The 19,904-nt window shown below is 34.9% G+C and overlaps 1 protein-coding gene across 1 annotated transcript in view; it reads left to right on the top strand.

Annotated features, from left to right (window-relative positions):
• Nucleotides 1-517: 517 nt before the first annotated feature.
• The window catches only part of LOC123662285 (thyroid transcription factor 1-like), a 59,870-nt gene continuing 40,483 nt past the window's right edge, over nt 518-19,904 (top strand). The window contains exons 1-2 of the mRNA XM_045597146.1: nt 518-744; nt 12,403-12,602. Of these exons, the coding sequence (XP_045453102.1) occupies nt 518-744; nt 12,403-12,602 (427 nt within the window). The remainder of the gene's footprint in view (nt 745-12,402; nt 12,603-19,904) is intronic.

Genomic DNA, 19,904 nt, shown 5'->3' with positions numbered 1-19,904 from the left:
TTTATTATAAAAGATTAGTGCACACTCTAGATATGTAGAGTCGGTTGCATAAAGGTGAATGTATCTTTATTTACATTACTAGAACGATATATGTTGGTATCTAAATGTTATGTATCTACATGCTATGTACCTACAGTTGTATCTCAGTTAACGAACACTAATGCCGCAACAATGTGAACTAACTCGAATATTCCAGTGAGACGGATCAGTCGAGCTCCGATCATGAGCCGTTCAAGCAACGTCCACGGTATACAGTAGCCGCGCGCACGACGCGCGCCCCTCCACGCGGCGCGGCTCACTGCCGCAGCGGAGCCGGACTGCGAGGCGAGGAGCCCCCGGCCTCCCGCGCAGCGCCCGACCAATCACCGCGCCGGGGCCCCGCCATAGGGCCGGGCCGCCGCGCCGGGGCGGGGCTCGCGGAGTGGCCGTAACCCGCGCCGGGGGCTCGGGCGCCACTCTCGCCCCGAGAGCCACTAGAGGCTGAGCCGTCGAGTGGCGTCGAGTGTCGACCGGTCGGATGTCCGCGGAGGGCGGCGGCTACTCGCCGTGTCCGGCGGAGGCGCTGCCGGAGCTGAGCGCAGCCGAGCTGGCGATGAGCCTGTCGCCCAAGTCGGCGCTGCTGCAGCAGAACCTCTCCCAGCTCCAGCTCCAGCATTCCACGCCCTTCTCCGTCACCGACATCCTGTCGCCAATCGAGGAGTACCGCAAGTTGGAGCTGGCGAACAACCCGCCTTCGCCGTACAGGTGCGTGGATCGATCCGGAGGGGGGACCCTCCGCCCGCTGATTTTTCGAGTGGCCCCGAAGGTCTCGAGAGTACTCGAGTCGCGCTCGTAGTCGAAGGATATAGTTCGGTGACGTTTGTTTGTGCAGGTATGTTGTGATCGTCGGTCAAGTGACGCCGCGGTGTGAATGTGAGGTCAACGATGTGCTCTAGGTGCATCTCGGACGATTTGTTGATGCCGCGTTACGGTCTCGGCGACCCGCTCGTTAAACGAATCGGTAACGGCTTAATTCTAACCGAAGTACGATGAATAGCGAAGGACTTTTAGTGGTGACTTGATACCTCGCGGAGCGTCATGACTCTCGAAGCTTATATGCATATGTATGTATGAATGGTTGCACACACACTACTTGGTTAGGTATACGAGTACATATATGAACAATTTTCAAAAAATAAAACTTAAAAGCGAAGTAATTTAAATATAATATATATTTATTAAATTAAACGATGGTTCGAAAACATAAACAAAATTTAAATATGCATGAAAAGAGTAGTTAATTATGAAACGAAATAAATTAAAAATAAATGGGAATAGGAACTAAGAGACTTAACAATGCTAAATTCTAAAATATTATATAATAATAAGTATATTAGGTACACTAAATAAAAAGCAATAAATACGAATAAAAACATTAATAATAAAATTACAACAGAAAAATATTTATAAATTTATATTTTGGTCGATATACTTTATTCGCAAACTCCTTATATCCTCCTACCTCTATATATTGACAAATGCTAATTATATTGATATAGCGTGACGCAATAACATATTTGTTGACTTTTGTTTACTATACAACAGTGATTTCAACGAGTTTTGAATATTTTATTTTTAAAAAAGTCTCTAAACTACTTCGCGTTGTAACTCAATTTTGTTATTTTGAATATTTATCTAAAGAAATATTATAAAACTAATTCGCATTCGTTATAATATAGTTGTAAATTTTTTAAATGAATCTTTTGAATAGTTTTACGCTATAATTTAGATTTATTAATCTATCCACGTATCTAAAGCGTAGTTTTATTAATTTGAAAAAGATTTTTACAATACTTCTCATTACAACTAAGACTAACTATTTGAATGTCTATTTAAACTGTCCGAAACATTCGTATTAAATTATTTTCTGTTAAAGCTTACATTATTAGTTTTGTTATTTTTAATATTTATCAAAAAAGTGTTTTAAACACTGCTTTGGAACTCGAGTTTGTTATTTTAACATTGATTTAATAAGTGGTTTTACATTATTTCGCGTTACTATTTAATTAAATTATCTATTTTGAAAAGTAATTGAAACAGTGTTATAAAAAATTGTTTACGTTATCACTTAGTTTTGTTGTTTTGGATCACCTGATGAAAAGCGATTACCGTAGCTTATAGACGCCTGTAACACTTGCGTCGCAATATATTTATAACAATATTATGTACCTACAAAAATATTGATTGTTTTGATAAAAATAGTACCTAATAATCGCAGTGTAAACAAGAGAAGGAATAACAAAATTGTATAAGTTTTCGACTGCGCAAAGTAAATGTCTACTTTCTGGGTTCTCTCAAAATCTCACAAATGATTTTGCAATTGTCTCGACATAAATTTTAAGTGACAATTAAAAGAAATTAATAATAAATAAAGTGTGTTTTTCGGAGCAGGATTACATAGATCATAAAGATGTGTGGACTTGTGGATGCTGTATGTATTTCATACAAGATATTAATAATTTTGTACTAAAACACAGTTAATATATTATTTTCAAAAGAGTAGAGGAGTTTCTTGCCGATTCTTCACTTTAGAATCTACATTACGAATCGGTGGTAGCTTTACTTTTAAATATAATAATCACTATTAAAATTTTAATTTGTAAAATGACAATTCGAGAGTGCTTTTGAAGACTATTTGCATAAAGTTATTTTTGATTGAGATTTTGATTAGAAGTATAGAAGTATTAGAAGTAATATAGATTTTTTTAATTAATGCGAGCGAAGCCGCGGGTAAAAGCTAGTAATACATAAAGCTTATAAATAAAAATATCTTTAGGGATACTTAATGTGCTAAACTATTTACCTATATGTTTTAAAGAAAGAAATTCTTTGTTTTATTACGAGTTTCTTATCGTCGTTAGTTGTTTCAATCTGTTTTTTTTTATTCAACTAAAAAAATAATTTACAAGTATTAAACAAACCTAAATTGGTTAAAAAAAATAAATAAAAAGAAACAATTAAAAATTAATACCAACGGTGACTTTTCAAAAATGAACTATTTTTACAATTAGGTATATTTAATACGAACGCGCTGATTTTGTTTTTTGTACGAAAGAGTTTGTTTATAAAGCAAGTTGCTGGCTGTAAAATTATGTAATGATCGTCAGAAGCAATGCCCAATAATAAAGGCAATTATGTGTAGGTTGTATCTAAAGTGTAGTTAGCTATCTCCTTTTCTGAGTATTTACAATACTGTACGATATTTTTTTTAAGAGGTAATAATATTTATTACGTTGCATAATTATGGCGAGCTTCGGGATAAAAATATCTGTCATTTATTTTCGTGCTTAAAAAAACTGGTTAAGAAAGTTTTCAGTTATCTGTGTAGTTTTAAATTTAAATCTATAATAGGAGAAGATTAAAAATATACATATAGTGCTCGGATATACAGTTTATTATATATAAGAAACAATATATTATATATATTTTATTAATAAATCACCTGTAGAATAAACAAATTATAATGCATGATGTTTAATAACAGGCATGGGCATTTCAGAGTCCGTGGATGTACATTTTAAATCATAAGAAAAAACGAGTGCACTTTGGACCACACGACTGAAGCAAAACTTACGAAACGTAACTCGCTCTTTTTCTATCTTCACTATATCTCCCTCTCAACTTCCGTTCGCCTCGCTCGACTACACTTTTCGTAACGCTCTCGTCATGCATTCACTAGCTTACACCGCAAGGCAAGCAAAGAAGTTTTACTTCAAAAAAGAAAAACCGTAGGTATACTAAATTCCACCGAAATAGCCCAGTAGATGAAGTAATTGAATACTTAAGATCATAGGTTCAAACTCTAGCTAGCAATCAAAATGAAAATCAAAAACAACTTTATTCAAATAGGCTTCAAAAGCACTTTTGAATCGTCATTTTATCAATTAAAATTTTAAAGTGATTATTATTTTTAAAAGTGAAGCTACTACCGATTCGGAATGTAGATTCTACAGAGAAGAACCGGGAAGAAACTCCGCAAATAGGTATATATTATTAGTTGTTTACCAACCAGTTTCGGAGTGTGACGGTTTGAGTTTTTGGCTTAACAAGTGAAAAAGTAAAGTGTGCCTTTGCCCAGTAAAAGCTATTTAAAGATACCTATTAGTGGTCGCCCATTGTTCGAAATTCGACCATAGTTAATTTAAATTATGAGTTTGAACATTAAATAAAAGAGTAGGTAATCAATAATAAAGGTACGTGTCAAATACATGGTAATTGTGTAATGTTTTGTTATTGATTTAATGTATTTTTTATTCATAATTTTAGAAAAATATTAACATTCTGCACTCCTTCTCTATATAAACTATAAGTGTGCGAAATTTCACACTCCTCCGTTCGCGCAATTTTCGTAAAAAGGGCTACAAAGTTTTTGCTGACCGGTGCGTGACCGAAAGCGGCGTGCTTGGGCGTTTGTGCTTGTGTACCTATTGTGTTTCCGGACCCCCGACGCAGGAGTAAATCCTAGTGTAACATACTCTATTACTCTTACTGAAACTAGTAACATAATCTATTACTCCTACTAAACCTCATTAGAAGGAACGCAGTTAGATGTCGAACACCATACCCATACCAGCTAGTACTGTAAAATGTGATAAAGGCAGCCAAAAGGGATTACGTAAACGTGAAGAAAATAAATTGCTTCATAAAAATTTCACAATGTTCCAAAGCTGTAATATTTTAAGTTATATAACAGTGTTGACAAGTTTGTTTGTTTGTTTTATTAATGAGTGAGGTAATCTCAGTGGCGTAGCGTGGTTATTTGGCCGCCCCTTACGAATTCATTTAATTAACCGACTTCCAAAAAAGGAGGAGGTTCTCAATTCGACTGTATTTTTTTTTATGTATGTTACATCAGAACTTTTGACTGGGTGGAGCGATTTCGACAAATTTTCTTTTAATCGAAAGGTGGTGTGTGCCAATTGGTCCCATTTAAATTTATATGAGATCTAACAACTACTTTTCGAGCTATATCTAATAATGCGTTTTTACTTGACGCTTTTTTCGTCGACCTACGTTGTATTATACCGCATAACTTTCTACTGGATGTACGGATTTTGATAATTTTTTTTTTGTTGAAAAGGAGATATCCCAAGCTTAGTACCATGATAAGGAAACCAGGATCTGATGATGGGATCCCTGAGAAATTGATGGAAATTCCTTAAAATCCGCAATAACTTTTTACTGGGTGTACCGATTTTAATAATTTTTAATTTAATCGACAGCTGATGTTTGTCATGTAGTCACATATAAATTTTATTGAGATCTGATAACTACTTTTTCAGTAATCTTTGATAACGCGCAGTTACTTGACTATTTTTTCGTCGATATACGTTATATTACTCGTCGATGTAATTGAAGTCGGTTTTTTTTTCGTTTGCGAGCAAACACAATTATTTTACTTCCCAATTTTATTTAACACACTGCTTTGACTAGCCCGTTGGTACAGTTTGTAGTGGTCATTCGTTCTGGTCCGCAGGTTGTTACCTCTAACACAAGTATTAAGTTGCTTACCTTAGGACAGACCCTTAACAGACGACCGTGTGTGTAGGTATTTTATAAGATATCTATATAAGGTATTTTATATATGTATTATGTACTCAAAGCATAATTTTCATTAAGTTCATTAACCGATTTCATAAAAGGAGGAGGTTCTCAATTCTACTGTATTTTTCACGTGTTTCATTGCGGACAGGATTTGCAATTATTTTTTGTCACTTCAAAAAATGGTGGTGATTTTCGTGTGCCGCCCGGGGCATTCCCCTACCGAACTCTCTCACGCTACGCTACTGGGTAATCTTGTACAAACAGTATAAAATACATCATGTAACCTAACTAACTTTAATTATTAGTCCTTCCGATTTGCCCAGCTGTGAGATGTTATAGGCTAAATCGACATTTTTAATACAGTTTTGTTAGATATATGCCTGCTTTATCGTCAAGACTTGTTAGATTCGATTTAGAAATCTAGAAGTGTCTAGAAAGATAGGTAAACAAACTACCTACTTATGTGTCACCGGGTCCCGTATCCGATTCGATTTTTGCATCAACGTTGATGTTTCAGAACGAAATAGATTCATTTTCAGTCGATTATTTTATAAAAAAAAAACAGCGATGGGAATGATTTAACGAATCGAATATTTAGACAAAATGTACAATATAGTAAATTGGTATTATTCCGGTAAATAAATTTGGACAAATACGAGAACTCGGTACGGTTACAAGCGATGCCACGCTGAGTATTAATAAATAGCGAAAGTAAATTTGTTTTTTACTGTCTTAAACGTTTTGCATAACACACAGACACGAGGTCGAGTGTTTACACTACGAGTGATGGACTCACGCCTGCTTGTTTGGACAATGTCGATTTACATCTGTGCTGACAGTTTTTGAGATTTTAAAATATTGTCGTGAGTATACGGAACTACTGTTTAACGGACGCTGTATACTGTATTGGTGAAGTACTTTGTCAATTGATTTCTGTTTTACTTTGCACGAATATTGTAAGGTTGAATTTGAATACGTGTAACTAAATTGTAGAGATTGTAAGTATCAAGATTGTACGGTTTTGGTTTTTTGACGTTATAAATATTCATTATGTTGCAGATAAAATAAATACTAAAAATGCGTAACTATCAACTAAATCTAGTTGTATTAAAATTAGTTGCAACGTGTAGTTTCGTCTGCGATTGTAATTACTGCTCTGCAACTAATCGTTCCGTGGTTTTTTGGAGCTTTTTTTAATATCAGAATATTATTTAGACTAAGTATGTTAAGGGCCATGTTTTCGTCATTTTTGTGACGTCATAAGATTTCTGTCCCTAAACATTTTATTTACGTTTTTCGAATGCTGTCATTTAATATAATAAGAGTTTACTTTACAACTTCACGGTTGAATGAAGCAAAAATGATATTCTTGGTCGATATTATAGAACGCATAATATTTCAATGCCCACTAATTCTTTAATTGATTTTTGATTCTCAACAGCTCTTTGACTTTTCTCTAATGTGCTATAAGAGCTTATTGATCTCTTAAATCTGGGCAAAAGTCCCTTTTCTTAATTACCAAAAAAGTTGGATGTTAATTGTACGCTAAGACCTGGTATAGATATATCTATGTATATGAAGTAAAATTTGTCTCGATTCTGACTACATAATGGCCACTTTCAAATTTAGTAAAAAAAACATTAGCTTCAAAAAAACATTGGGTTTGTTTCGATTTAAACCTGTATTGAGAAATGATTGACATACTGACGGTACTTACGTCACTATGATAATACTTGTAGATGCGTTCTTGTTTAGCAATTAGTATTTATTGAACTAAGGCTTTATATGCATCTATACTGATTACTTCATTTATAATGGTCGAAATATTTTAAACATAACTTAAGAGGTTTATTTGGATTTGCAGACTATTTCTCGTAAAAGACAGGATTTTACTAAAGACTTAGGATTAAAGAGTTACGCTTATTTAATAATTGAGAAGTTAATCAGTATGGAACTAAATATTTACAAGCTATACGCTATATAGACGAGCCAATTACAAAAATAAACGCATCAAAATAAAAAACATTTTCACAATTGTGTTCTGAAGCATTACTTCGTAGGTAGCGAGTATATTATTCGGAAAATGAGTATCAAATTAAAAGTACTAATTAAATTCCAGTAATGGATTTAAATTAAAACAAAACATCCGTCATTAAAGCGTCCCAACCTAAACGTCACAAATTTCCCGCCCTGTCAAAACCCAATTTGTCAAACCAAACAGCACGGCGTGGGGTCGTCTATCGGAGGCGGATCGGAAGCGATAATTTCTATGTGTCGACGCGTAAAGCTTAAAATCGTTTAAATAATTTAGCAAAACATTTTACCGGGTTGAATTGAGTCGGATAGGGCAGAAGATTAAATTGTGTAAATAGGGATTAGGCAGATAAGCTCGGCTTTGTTCGCGAGTGACGAGTTGGCGCCTGACAGCGTAACGGTAAACTGTGTGCGGGATTTGGGTCAAATGTATTCAGAAAGTTACTTTCGAAATTATTGCTGACTGGTATTTTTTTAATTATGAGTGTCTGTTTGATAATGTTATTTCAATTTTTTTTCTCTTGTTTTTTTTTTTAAATATTACGTTCGGTAAGGGAATTTTTCTTATAAATATAAATTGGAACGCACAGAAATAAGGTCGGTTGGAAAATTCTAAATATCTTCAAAAGTATCTGACCTAACTTTATGAGATAAAGACTAAATTAAAGTAGCTTTTAATGTGCTTAAATTAAAATATAAAAAAAAGTATTCAAGCTGTTTATTTTTAATATATGTAACATTAAAAAAACCGTAGTTTTTCCAGTATTTTTGTAAATGTAGCGATGCGAGACGTCTATGTCTGAAGTCCGAATCCGTCAAAAAGAGGTCCTTAAAACCTTGCGCAATCTGGACGTAAATAAAGCTAGTGGTCCTGACGGAATACCTGCCATAGTACTCAAAACTTGTGCGCCTGAGTTGTCTCCAATCCTGACACGTCTGTTTCGTCTCTCTCTAGCGACAGGACAAGTGCCGAAAGCCTGAAAGCAAGCTAACGTGCAGCCTGTGCCCAAAAAGGGCAGTCGAGCTGACCCTGTCAATTACAGACCTATTTCCATAACGTCCATACTCTGTAAGAGTATGGAACGTATACTGAATAACCGGCTCCTGGCACACCTTGAGAGGAACGATCTCCTTAGCGACCGACAGTTTGGTTTTCGCCGTAATCGGTCCACGGGTGATCTTCTGGCGTATGCCACTCATATTTGGAGTGAGGCTATCGAGAAACACGGGGAAGCCATTGCGGTCTCGCTCGATATTTCGAAAGCATTTGACAGGGTCTGGCATGACAGCCTTATTAGCAAACTTCCTTCATACGGCCTACCCGCTTCTCTCTGTGTTTGGATATCTGACTTCCTGAGGGATCGATCGATCCGCGTAGTTATAGACGGTTGCGATTCCGATCGTTTGGCCACCAATGCCGGGGTTCCTCAGGGGTCTGTACTCTCGGCAACGCTATTCTTGCTGCACATCAACGACCTGCTCAAACCCGGAATCTTTGGGTATGCAGATGACAGCACCGTTGTCGAGCGTTACGTGTCCAACGCACGAGCGAGTGGGTCTGAGATCCAATCGCTGAGGGAAGCTATGATTCAGCGTCTGAACTTGTCCCTTAAAGCTGTCTCCGATTGGGGTGACGCAAACCTGGTCAAGTTCAACGCCTCTAAGACCCAGGCGTGTCTTTTTTCGGCAAAGCGGAGTCCTTTCCATCTGACTCCCTCTTTCCGAGGTGTACCCGTGCCCATAACCGGCCGCCTAGAGCTTCTTGGCGTTACTTTGTCATCCACCCTCAATTTCGGCTCTTACATAGAGACAAAAGCTCAAACAGCTGCCAGAAAACTGGGCGTCCTCTCGAAGGTGAGACAGTACTTCACTCCGGAACAGCTTCTAAATTTATATCAAGCGCAAGTTCGATCATGCATGGAGTACTGCTCTCATCTTTGGGATGGCTCAGCCAAGTACCAGCTGGAGCTTCTCGAGTCGATCGAGAGACGAGCCAGGAGGCTCATCGGTGATGATGCACTGGTCGCTGCAAAGCTGCAAAGCTTGCATCATCGACGGAGGGTCGCCGGCCTGTCGGTATTTTATCGGATACACTTCGGAGAGTGTGCGCAGGAACTCCATAACCTGATTCCCCCTACCCCCTTCCATCATCGTACAACCAGACGATCTGCGTTACGCCACCCTTATATGGTTGACATTCCTCTTATACGCACTAAGCGATTCGCTAGTTCCATTCTTGATCCGTACAGCCAAAGAATGGAACTCTCTACCAGCGTCTGTGTTTCCAGAAAATTTTAACCTGGGGATCTTTAAGTCGCGAGTGAATAGGTTACTTCTAGGTAAGCGTGCTCCATCTTAGACCGCATTTTCACTTATCATCAGGTGAAATAGTGGTCAAACGCAAGCCTATCATTGTATAAAAAAAAAAAAAAAATGTAGATTACCGCGTCTTCGACACGGTATGTCGAAGACGCGGGTTCGAATCCCGCTGGAGCGGTCAATTTTTGATATGATATTCAAAAATGTTTAAATGTAGATTAGTTACAGATGTGCTGTTTTTACGCATTTTAGTACTCTGTGTTGTCTTCGCAAGCTAGCAATACTGCTGTTATGTGATTGAGCATAGGTACTTTCCACTAGGTTTTTGAGGCGATTCTGCAGAATATTCTGCCATTCATCTATTACAACTTTTTTCATTTTACTTAGCGTGATTGGCGGCGGTTTCCGCAGCCGTATACGTCATCACAGTTCGTTCCATGCATGCTTAGTATGATTTTGATCCACTCCATGTGTCTGATTCTGACGTCTTGAGAATAGGCAAACACTATCTGAGCTGTATGCGGGCGGGCATTTTCTATTGTAACAACGGCATTCCCGCCCATGTCCACTAATAATAGACTAACGTTATAGTTCCATTTTCTATCACCACTAGCTCAGTGCGGCTCGAAAGAAATCTGAGCCGACACGTGAACAGAGCCTGTGCTGTATGGTACTTTTTCTTCTATACAGACTTGGTTATAGCGTTCTCCCGGTCTTTTGTAGATACACTCTTTTCCACCAGTCATGCTTGTATAAACAGACTATAGATTTGTCTGAAAACATAATTCTTGACCAGTTATTCAGAGTCCAATTCTCGTGTTATCTACTATAACTCAACCTTGAGTTGTTGTGGTGTTTTTTTTACTTTTGGGCCCTTTCCAGGTCTTAATGGCTTTAAATTTGCTTCCGCCAGATACCGACTTACTGTATCCGTACATGTATTGTTTCCTCTGGCTTGTAAATGATGATTCCCAAAATTGTTGGCACAATATGGCGATCCTTCCGCGCCGTCGTGCACCTTGTTTGGCCTGTTCCTGGTCTGCAAAGATTGGATCTAGTTTCATGGAAAAGCTGGAGTACTCCCTGAACTATAGAAAGAGTGTAAACAAGAGTTTTCGCTCTATTTTGCCGACTGTGCCCATCTTCAAGCATTGTCAGGATCCTGCTACATTTTTAAGAGGTTAATGACATGATGACTTCAGAATAATAAAATTTATAAGGCAGAGACGCCATATTTGTAAAAAAATTATTGCAAAACTAAAACAAACGCAAAATAATTAATTTGAAATTTTTTGGTGGTTGGTTACCTTACATTTTCAGTTATTTATAAAATTATCACAATTAATAAAAATGTTTTACATGTTATTTTATGTGGCATTAAATATTCTATAATTTATTTTTATTATTGTTTAAAAAACAATACCTTGCAAAGCCTAAATTCTTACTAGCCTTAACTTTAAAAAAATACCTTCGTATTTTTAACCGACTTCCAAAAAAGGAGGAGGTTCTCAATTCGACTGTATTTTTTTTTTTTTTTTTTTTTTTTTTTTTTTTTTTTATGTATGTTACATCAGAACTTTTGACTGGGTGGAACGATTTCGACAAATTTTCTTTTAATCGAAAGGTGGTGTGTGCCAATTGGTCCCATTTAAATTTATTTGAGATCTAACTACTACTTTTCGAGCTATATCTAATAATGCGTTTTTACTTGACGCTTTTTTCGTCGACCTACGTTGTATTATACCACATAACTTTCTACTGGATGTACCGATTTTGATAATTCTTTTTTTGTTGGAAAGAAGATATCCCTAGTTTAGTACCATGATAAGGAAACCAGGTTCTGATGATGGGATCCCAGAGAAATCGAGGGAACTTCTTGAAAATCCGCAATAACTTTTTACTGGGTGTACCGATTTTAATAATTTTTAATTTAATCGAAAGCTGATGTTTGTCATGTAGTTACATATAAATTTTATTGAGGTCTGATAACTACTTTTTGAGTAATCTTTGATAACGCGTAGTTACTTGACTATTTCTTCGTCAATCTACGTTGTATTACTCGTCGATGTAATTGAAGTCGGTTTTTTTTCGTTTGCGAGCAAACACAATTATGTATCATCTTAACCTTCTTATTAACTACTGATTCCTGAACTAATCCTCGTTTAACTTATCAATTGTGTAATTTGACTAGCCCGTTGGCGCACTTTGAAGTGGCCCTGCTTTCTGTGCCGCGGGTTGTGGGTTCGATTCCCGCCTGAGTCTGGGTGTAAAATAATATTTGTATTTAAATATTTATATATGTATTATTTCTATGTATGTTTATCAAAAAAAAATGTAGTTAAAACAGTCGGCTGTTACCTGTAACTCAAGCGTTAAGTTACTTACCACAGTAACAGACGACCGTGTGTGTGTGTGTTAATAAAAATAGTTATCTCTGCAATATAATAATATGTCATATTATTTCAGGTCAAATTCGTCTGGAAGCAGCATCAACTCGCCCTTAGGGCCCGCTGCCTCTTGCGGGATGGCGGCCAACCCGTACGCGGTGCCGCTGTACGGGGGCGCCCCCGTACAGGGTTATGGCTGCGCGCCCGCCGACCTGCCCCACTACGGGGACATGAGAGGCGCCAGCTGGTACCCCGCCTCGAACGACCCCAGGTTTGCCAGTGAGTCGGCGGAATTTTCTAATTATTTATCTATTTCAAAACTTAGCTAGTGATTAGTCATTTTCTAGGTAACGATATTCGAATCTTGATTTTTCTTATTACTTGGAACCTTGCTAGTTATAAGATATTTTCTAAATGACGATATTCGAATATAGATTTCTTTTAACTTTTTATTTAAGAAGTGACGTCAAGTGCAAGCCTATTTTACCTATTTAAATGTTACGATGGTTGGGCAAGCGGGTATATAATTTCGAAAATCTAAGGTTAGGTGCTTAAGGTCTAGAAATTGTCTAACGTGGATGTTTGTTACTGGGTATGTACTAAGTTCGCTATCAACGTTTATAAGCAATAGGTACCTAATTCATTTTTATACAAGTACCTACTAGCTGACTCGGCAAACCTTGTCTTGCCGCTAAACGCTATTTAAAAATAGGGGTTGGTGGTAGAAGGGTGAAAATTTAGGGTTGTATGTATTTTTCAACGCCAAATTATAATAAAATAAATAATTTATCTAAAAAAAAATTAGGGGTGGACTACCCTTAAGATTTAGGAGGATGAAAAATAGATGTGGTTCGATTCTCAGACCTACCCAATATGCATACAAAATTTCATGATTTCATGTAATTTGCAAATTATACTCTGATTTAACCCATGATAGCTTAGCGGAATATAGTAACGATGATTTTCATTCATCAGAAGCTTAATAATACTTTAAAAAAACAATAAGTAGGTACATAATTAAATTAAATAACGGATTTTTTTGTACACAACTTTAAACCTATGCCCGAACTATGTAATATCAAATTTTTTAAAAAAAGATCATTTAAAATTGTTACCAGCACGCTAAATTCTAATTTGTATAATTCTTAGAAAATAATAACAAACTTTCACATTTGTTACATTAAAATCATCATATCAATAGGCTAAGGTTAAGATGTTTGTCACCCTTTTTAGAAAAAACCTTAAAAGTACTCCTCATAAATTATATATCATTTAATAGATAATTGCTTGCTCTACCAACATCCACAACAAAAAAATCTAAACTATTTAAAAATAAAGGTTAGGTATGCTTTAGGAAGAAGAAAGACTATTTTTTTCCTCAATTCAACGCGGGTGAAACCGCGGGGACCAGCTAGTCTTACTTATTTATGTAAAGAATTGCCTAAAATCCATTCTTAACTGACATTTCCATTCATAATAGTCCTCTAACAAATTTGAATTTTATGGATCTATTACTTCTTTCTAAGTTTCGTGATTAATCAGCGAATTAGCGACATCCGCTTTTATATTACACTAGTTGTGACCCAGCGGTGTCACACGCGTGAAATTGAGGAAAAAATATAGCTTATAACCTTCCTCGGTATATGGGCGAAATAACTCAAAAATAATTTTTAATTCGAACCTACAGTTCCTGAAATTAGCGCATTTAAACAAACTTTTCAGTTTTATAACATTAGCAGGTAGGTATAGATAGAGGTATGAGTAGGACTTATATAGATGATCTATTAATTAAAGTAACAAATACCTAAAGTAAATAAATAAATAATAAAGTAATAATAAGGTAAGTAAATAAGGTAATTTTAAATGTAATATACCAAAAGTAACTAAGTACGTAATAGTAGAGTTCAGCGTATAGACAAGCTCCCGAAGACTTGTAAGTTGTAGGTAATTACCAATGTAATTGTGTAATCAATAACATTATTCCTTAATTTCTAATGTATAATATCGAAAAGAAACTTTAACGTGAACTCATTGATTAATTTTCAAAAGTAAATAAGTATAACTCATGTAAAATGTACCTGCACAACATACAGTATATTATACATAAATTATATAGTATATAGGTACCTACTATACGAAAACTCTCTTCTGCTTTACTAGATTTTATTTAAACAATAAAGCAACTTAAAACCCCTTTGACATACATACGAAATAGACATTTCAGTTATTCATAATTCCATTACAATATAAGTGTAAACACTAAACAGACAAAATAGCGCGTAATTTCCTCCACTCCGCCCGCTCAAAATGGCGGTCCGCGTCAATAAATGCGCGCGCATCATGCCCGCCTATTATAATTAAATCGTACCTTATGCCGCTGTAGCTGTATTAAACTTCCTAATGTTGAATTACGTTTTGTATCTACTTTAAATTATATTTAATATTAGCTAAAATTTCAATAATACACAACCATTGCTAAACTTTATCTTGTCAGGTTAATTTATCTTGTCAGGTAATTTTTTTTTTGTGCTTTTTACAGACTAATGGTTAAGCTTATTGTGCTTAAGCCGATGATTCATTTGGTAATGACATCATTGTGTCTACTTTTAAATTTATAAAGCGATAATAAATGATTATTACATATAAATATCAAGTTTCTTTAGTTTTAGAGGCGAAATTTTTTAAAAGTTTATTTGTAATGTGTACCTACCTACTATTGTTTATATGTTGGAAATGTAATAACTTTTTTTGTAACGTAGCATTTAAAAATGCATTTATATTTTATTAAGTGTCTCAAATTGCAAGATTAAGCCTCACAAGTCAACACCATTAGCCTCTGACAAAACATTAAAAAAGCGATGCGTGCGACGGCGTGCTCGCCGGCCGACGGGGCCTCTTAGTAACCTTACACTAGCAAACGAACGCTTTAATCCGAGCTATTTTTAAACTGTATATTTATGAAGTTTGCATTTTATATATATGCATTATAACGTCAAGAAGAAAGTAAAATGCAAATTAAAAGAAAAAAATACAGCTACATTTTTTTGGCATTTTTTTAAATGTTTGTTCATAGACAATATTATTTTAAAATATAACTTAAAAAATATACTTAGTTGTCTATGAATTTTCATAGCTTCCTTTGTTTATATATAGTTGTTGGTGTAATGTTTAAGTTAAATGTTTAAATATATAGGGTTAATGACTTTCAATAGTGCAAAATGAGCACAGATGATATCGCCAATGTCACGTAGAATGGAGAATACACGAAGAAATGCGTTATTTATTAAAAAATCATTCCGTCGCTAAAACAACGTCATTTCTGTCATGAAAGTAGTAAAAGACGGTGAAGATACTAACGCAGACATACAAATTTTATCTCATTCAGTTCCATTTCTCAGTGTCAGTAATCCTAGAACGCGAAAAATAAACACAAATACTTAGGTAGGTATATCACGATAAACATCTTATGACCTTTATAAAAATTTGTTATGAGCGGATATCGAATCCGTATACGATAAGATTAAATTCAGTCACCGTACTACAGCTACACCCGTCGTCAAAATATGCGGTATCAGCTATCTTTACGGAACTTGAGAGGTCGGGAGCAGTAGGCACAGGTGCACAGACCCACTATTTGTACAAGCCTACCCGGATGACTACCGTTTAAAGTCAAGGCTAAGATGAACGATACTGGTTGAACGATACTGATTGACTATAGATATAGTTTACTATAGATATAGTTTACTATAGATTAAATATAATATTATACGTTAGTACGAGTAATATTGGAACAGATTAAATAAAAAAAATGATACTGTAGATCTAATATTTCTTTATTTATATAGGCTTTAAAAGCACTTTGAATCGTTATTATTTAATTTAAAATTATATTTGTTTTATTTACATAATGAAAGTTGAAAGTTTAGCTATTCTTATGTACTACCCGAAACTAAATATACGAAAGGTCAAAAGGCAAGATACTGCGCGGTATTGCTTTAAAAAAACTGTGAAACCTATAGCTAGGTAGATAGGTAAATAGGTACAGTTATTCTAGTAAAAAACTATTATAAAATTAAACAAATTTGAAAATACTTGTTTCTTAAATTTTATTAAAAAACGTATACACCTACTAATATATATGGACTATCCAAAACGAAAATTTTTTTTTATTATATTAGCGCGTTTAAACAAACAAACATACAAAATTTTCAAATTAATATTATTCGTATAAATAGTTAAAAATATATTAAGCATGCCAATTACAGGCCAATCATTCCCCATTAAAGTATATTTATGTTGAACTTGACAAAACAACGTAAAGCAAAACAAGCGAATTTATAATACAGTTCCCATAAGGTGACACAGGTGACATTATATTAAAGAATTTTATGGATATTTTTTTTTTTGTTTAAATTTAGTAACGTATTTAGATACAAAATTGTATTGTGGGTAGTCAAGATAAATAAAAAGTTGTATCATGTATTTATAATTTAAAAAAAAGTATCCGTAGAAATATTTCTTCCATTTAATTCAAAACATATTAAATAAATTTATTCTTTCAGTATTTTATCACATTTTATTTAATTCGATAAAACTATCTTTTTGCAACGAATTTCATAAATAATCCGAGCATTTTCTGAACACTCAATATTCCTAACTACAAATTGATTATTCACTGCAAACTAATTTCAAAAGTGCACTCGATTTAAGACGACACTGACCCATGCCTCTCTATAGACAATAGGAGAACCTACAAATCAAAGAAACTCTGAAACTTAATCTAAATTCGAAAACCCAGTAGTCATAGAGAAAGTTCAAATAACGGTCGGCAAATAACAATAAGTTGTCCATGCCACTCGAGATGAAAACAAAGATGGCGGATGGAAATTAGGTGGGAAACGAGCCGTGAGTGACGTTTGACACAAACGATCAAATAAATCCGGTATTAATTGGTTTGTTGCGTGCAGGTGTGCGTGAGGGTAGTTTTATTTATCTTTATTGCCTACTTGATTGATAGTTGTAGTGTTGTTATTAAAAAAAAAATTAAAACTTTAATATTAGTCCGTTACTTTTCTCATGTCATTAAATTATGTAACTTAACATTTTTTTAATATAGTTTAGATTTATTGTTAGGTATTTTTAGTCGTATTGTCTTAGATTTTAAAATAATTTCTGGTCATAATCCAGTAAACGATTTTATTTTATATTTATTAAATAGGTGTATTAACTGTCAAAAATTGTGAGCCGTTTTTAGCAAACTATTTATACTTAATAGGTGGTGTGTATATACCAGTAGATAAGTGATATAAATAGAAGTATATCGTTGCGTGATCAAATCCAGGGTAGCACCGTTTAATTTTAAATTATGAATTTATTTCATTTACGTGTAATACTTACGAGTGTCGTACTTAAAAAAAAATGTGTAGCGAGAAAGTTCTTATTAATAATATAACGATTTTCTTACACTTTTTAACAGAAAAAGTCACATCAGACAGAAGATTTAACATATTTTAATTCTTAATATCTAAATACATAATTATCTTAATAACAGACCTTGACCTAAATGCAAGACAAAGCAATTAACGTAGTAGAGTTGCAATAATTACAAAAACTAATTGTTATATCGAAAAAATATTGACACGCACAAAATACATGTTAATTAGCCATGCTCACACTCAGTGATGACCACTCGAATATTAAAAGAACGAAACTAAACTTGCCGTGTTAAAAAAACACGCACTTGAAAGAATTACGTCACTAAATAATATTTAGATGTACGGTGGAAGTCGTCGGTAGTTGGTTGGTAGGTCCATCATACTAAACCATTTAAGAGAACTATTCTGTCATACTTGATACGAAATCTCTGTCTTTAATTGTTTGATAAAGATATTTTAATATTTATTTTATAATTATGACATAATATTGAACACTTAAACAGGTGAAACATACGCTTCAGCCTTTTATATCTCACTACTGGGCATAGGCCTCTATCCCCATGTAGGAGAACGATCAGACCTGAATCCATCACGCTAGGTGAAACATATATCTCCATATTTTTGAATCATTTCAAAATAAACTCAAACTAACAAAATTAATTGCAAAACATGAAACGAGCGACATTCGTAACAATTTAGATAAGTAAATATTTCTCCGTAGTCCGAAAACGTACCGATTATATTGTATCGAACTCTCACAGAATACCGTACCTGTAGTCTGTTAAAAGGGATTCGTGTAGGCAGAGACAAAATAAGCAATTCCGTACGATCGGTCCTCTGTTTGTCCACCACTAGAGTCTTGGCTGGGTAAACAGAAGGTCTCACGTCCGCAAATAGCGTGCTCGATGCATTCGACTCGACTCGAAATTATTTCTAACTCAAGGTGATATATACATAAATACTTCGAAATTCTTGTATCATATTTCGAAATGACACTTATTTCATATATTTACAAGTGTTTCTGTTATCCGTGACCGATTCCCAGGAGTTATTTCGAATTTGGGTGGTTTTTTTTAATACTTGGGAGCTGTAATAACTTTTTATTTCGTAGGACTGTACGTTACACTCAATTTTGGGTATTAGATTAGGACCTGATTTTATTTTTATAATACCTAACGTATTTATGATCGTTAAGCAAATCTGATTGACAGTGTTGGCGACCATTTGTAGATTAAGCCTATGTGGGAAACCATCTAGGGTACAGAGAAACAGGGAAAACATATCTAACTATAAAAAAAAATACTTCTGCAAAGCGCAAATTAGTTATAAGCAGCATGCTTTCTTGAAGTATAAAATCCTTTTCAATAATGAGAATTTGCGACTGAAAGCGACTTTCATAAAGCGATATACTAATTCTATGTTTGTCAATGGATTTTAGTAAAAGCCATAATTTTTAACTCTTAATGCTAGTAATACAAAGTAATTCCTTTTAAAACCTGATCATATTACGACCAAAAAGGTATACAGAAACCTACAGCAAAATCAAGTGATGTGCAATTTTTATTGACATTTTTTAAATAAAAATGTGACATTTTCATTAATCACCTCGCTACCTGTACGATGTGCTACATCAAAGCTTCACAAACACTCGGAGCGGTCAGCTATCTGAAATTAAAACCGCTGCGGGGAAAAAATAAGTGTGTGACACACTTAGTTTTCATGAAGCGCGCCTAATGCGGCGAGTGGACGCGTCACCGGCAGGCGGGCACAGTTTATCTTTCTTTACCGTGCAACACCGGGGGAAATGGCGGCCGTCTGTTCGCATTTCCTCGGTCAATTTTACACGGACAAACTTTTAATTACAGTGTTACATCATTGAAAAAAAATATTTTTTAAATCTAATTTAAGTAAAAGTTAGTGGCTATAAATCTTGACAATTACCGACAAAATTAATTTTAAAGTGTACGTCAATAGCTATCAAATAGAACCACCTTTTGAAAATCTTACAAAAGCATTTTTTGCGCGTCATCCGAACAAAATTGTGTACCAATAAAAAAAATCATGTCACTAGATAATATTTAGATAGCGAACGCTCTCGTTTCCCGATCAGAAGATATCATCCCGGTGTTCCCCGCCGGGGGAGTGA

The sequence above is a fragment of the Melitaea cinxia genome, chromosome 18 (genome assembly GCF_905220565.1).
Source record: "Melitaea cinxia chromosome 18, ilMelCinx1.1, whole genome shotgun sequence".
NCBI classification, from domain to species: domain Eukaryota; kingdom Metazoa; phylum Arthropoda; class Insecta; order Lepidoptera; family Nymphalidae; genus Melitaea; species Melitaea cinxia.
The sequence above is the reverse complement of the archived record's forward strand: the minus strand, read 5'-3'. Positions and strand labels throughout refer to the sequence as shown.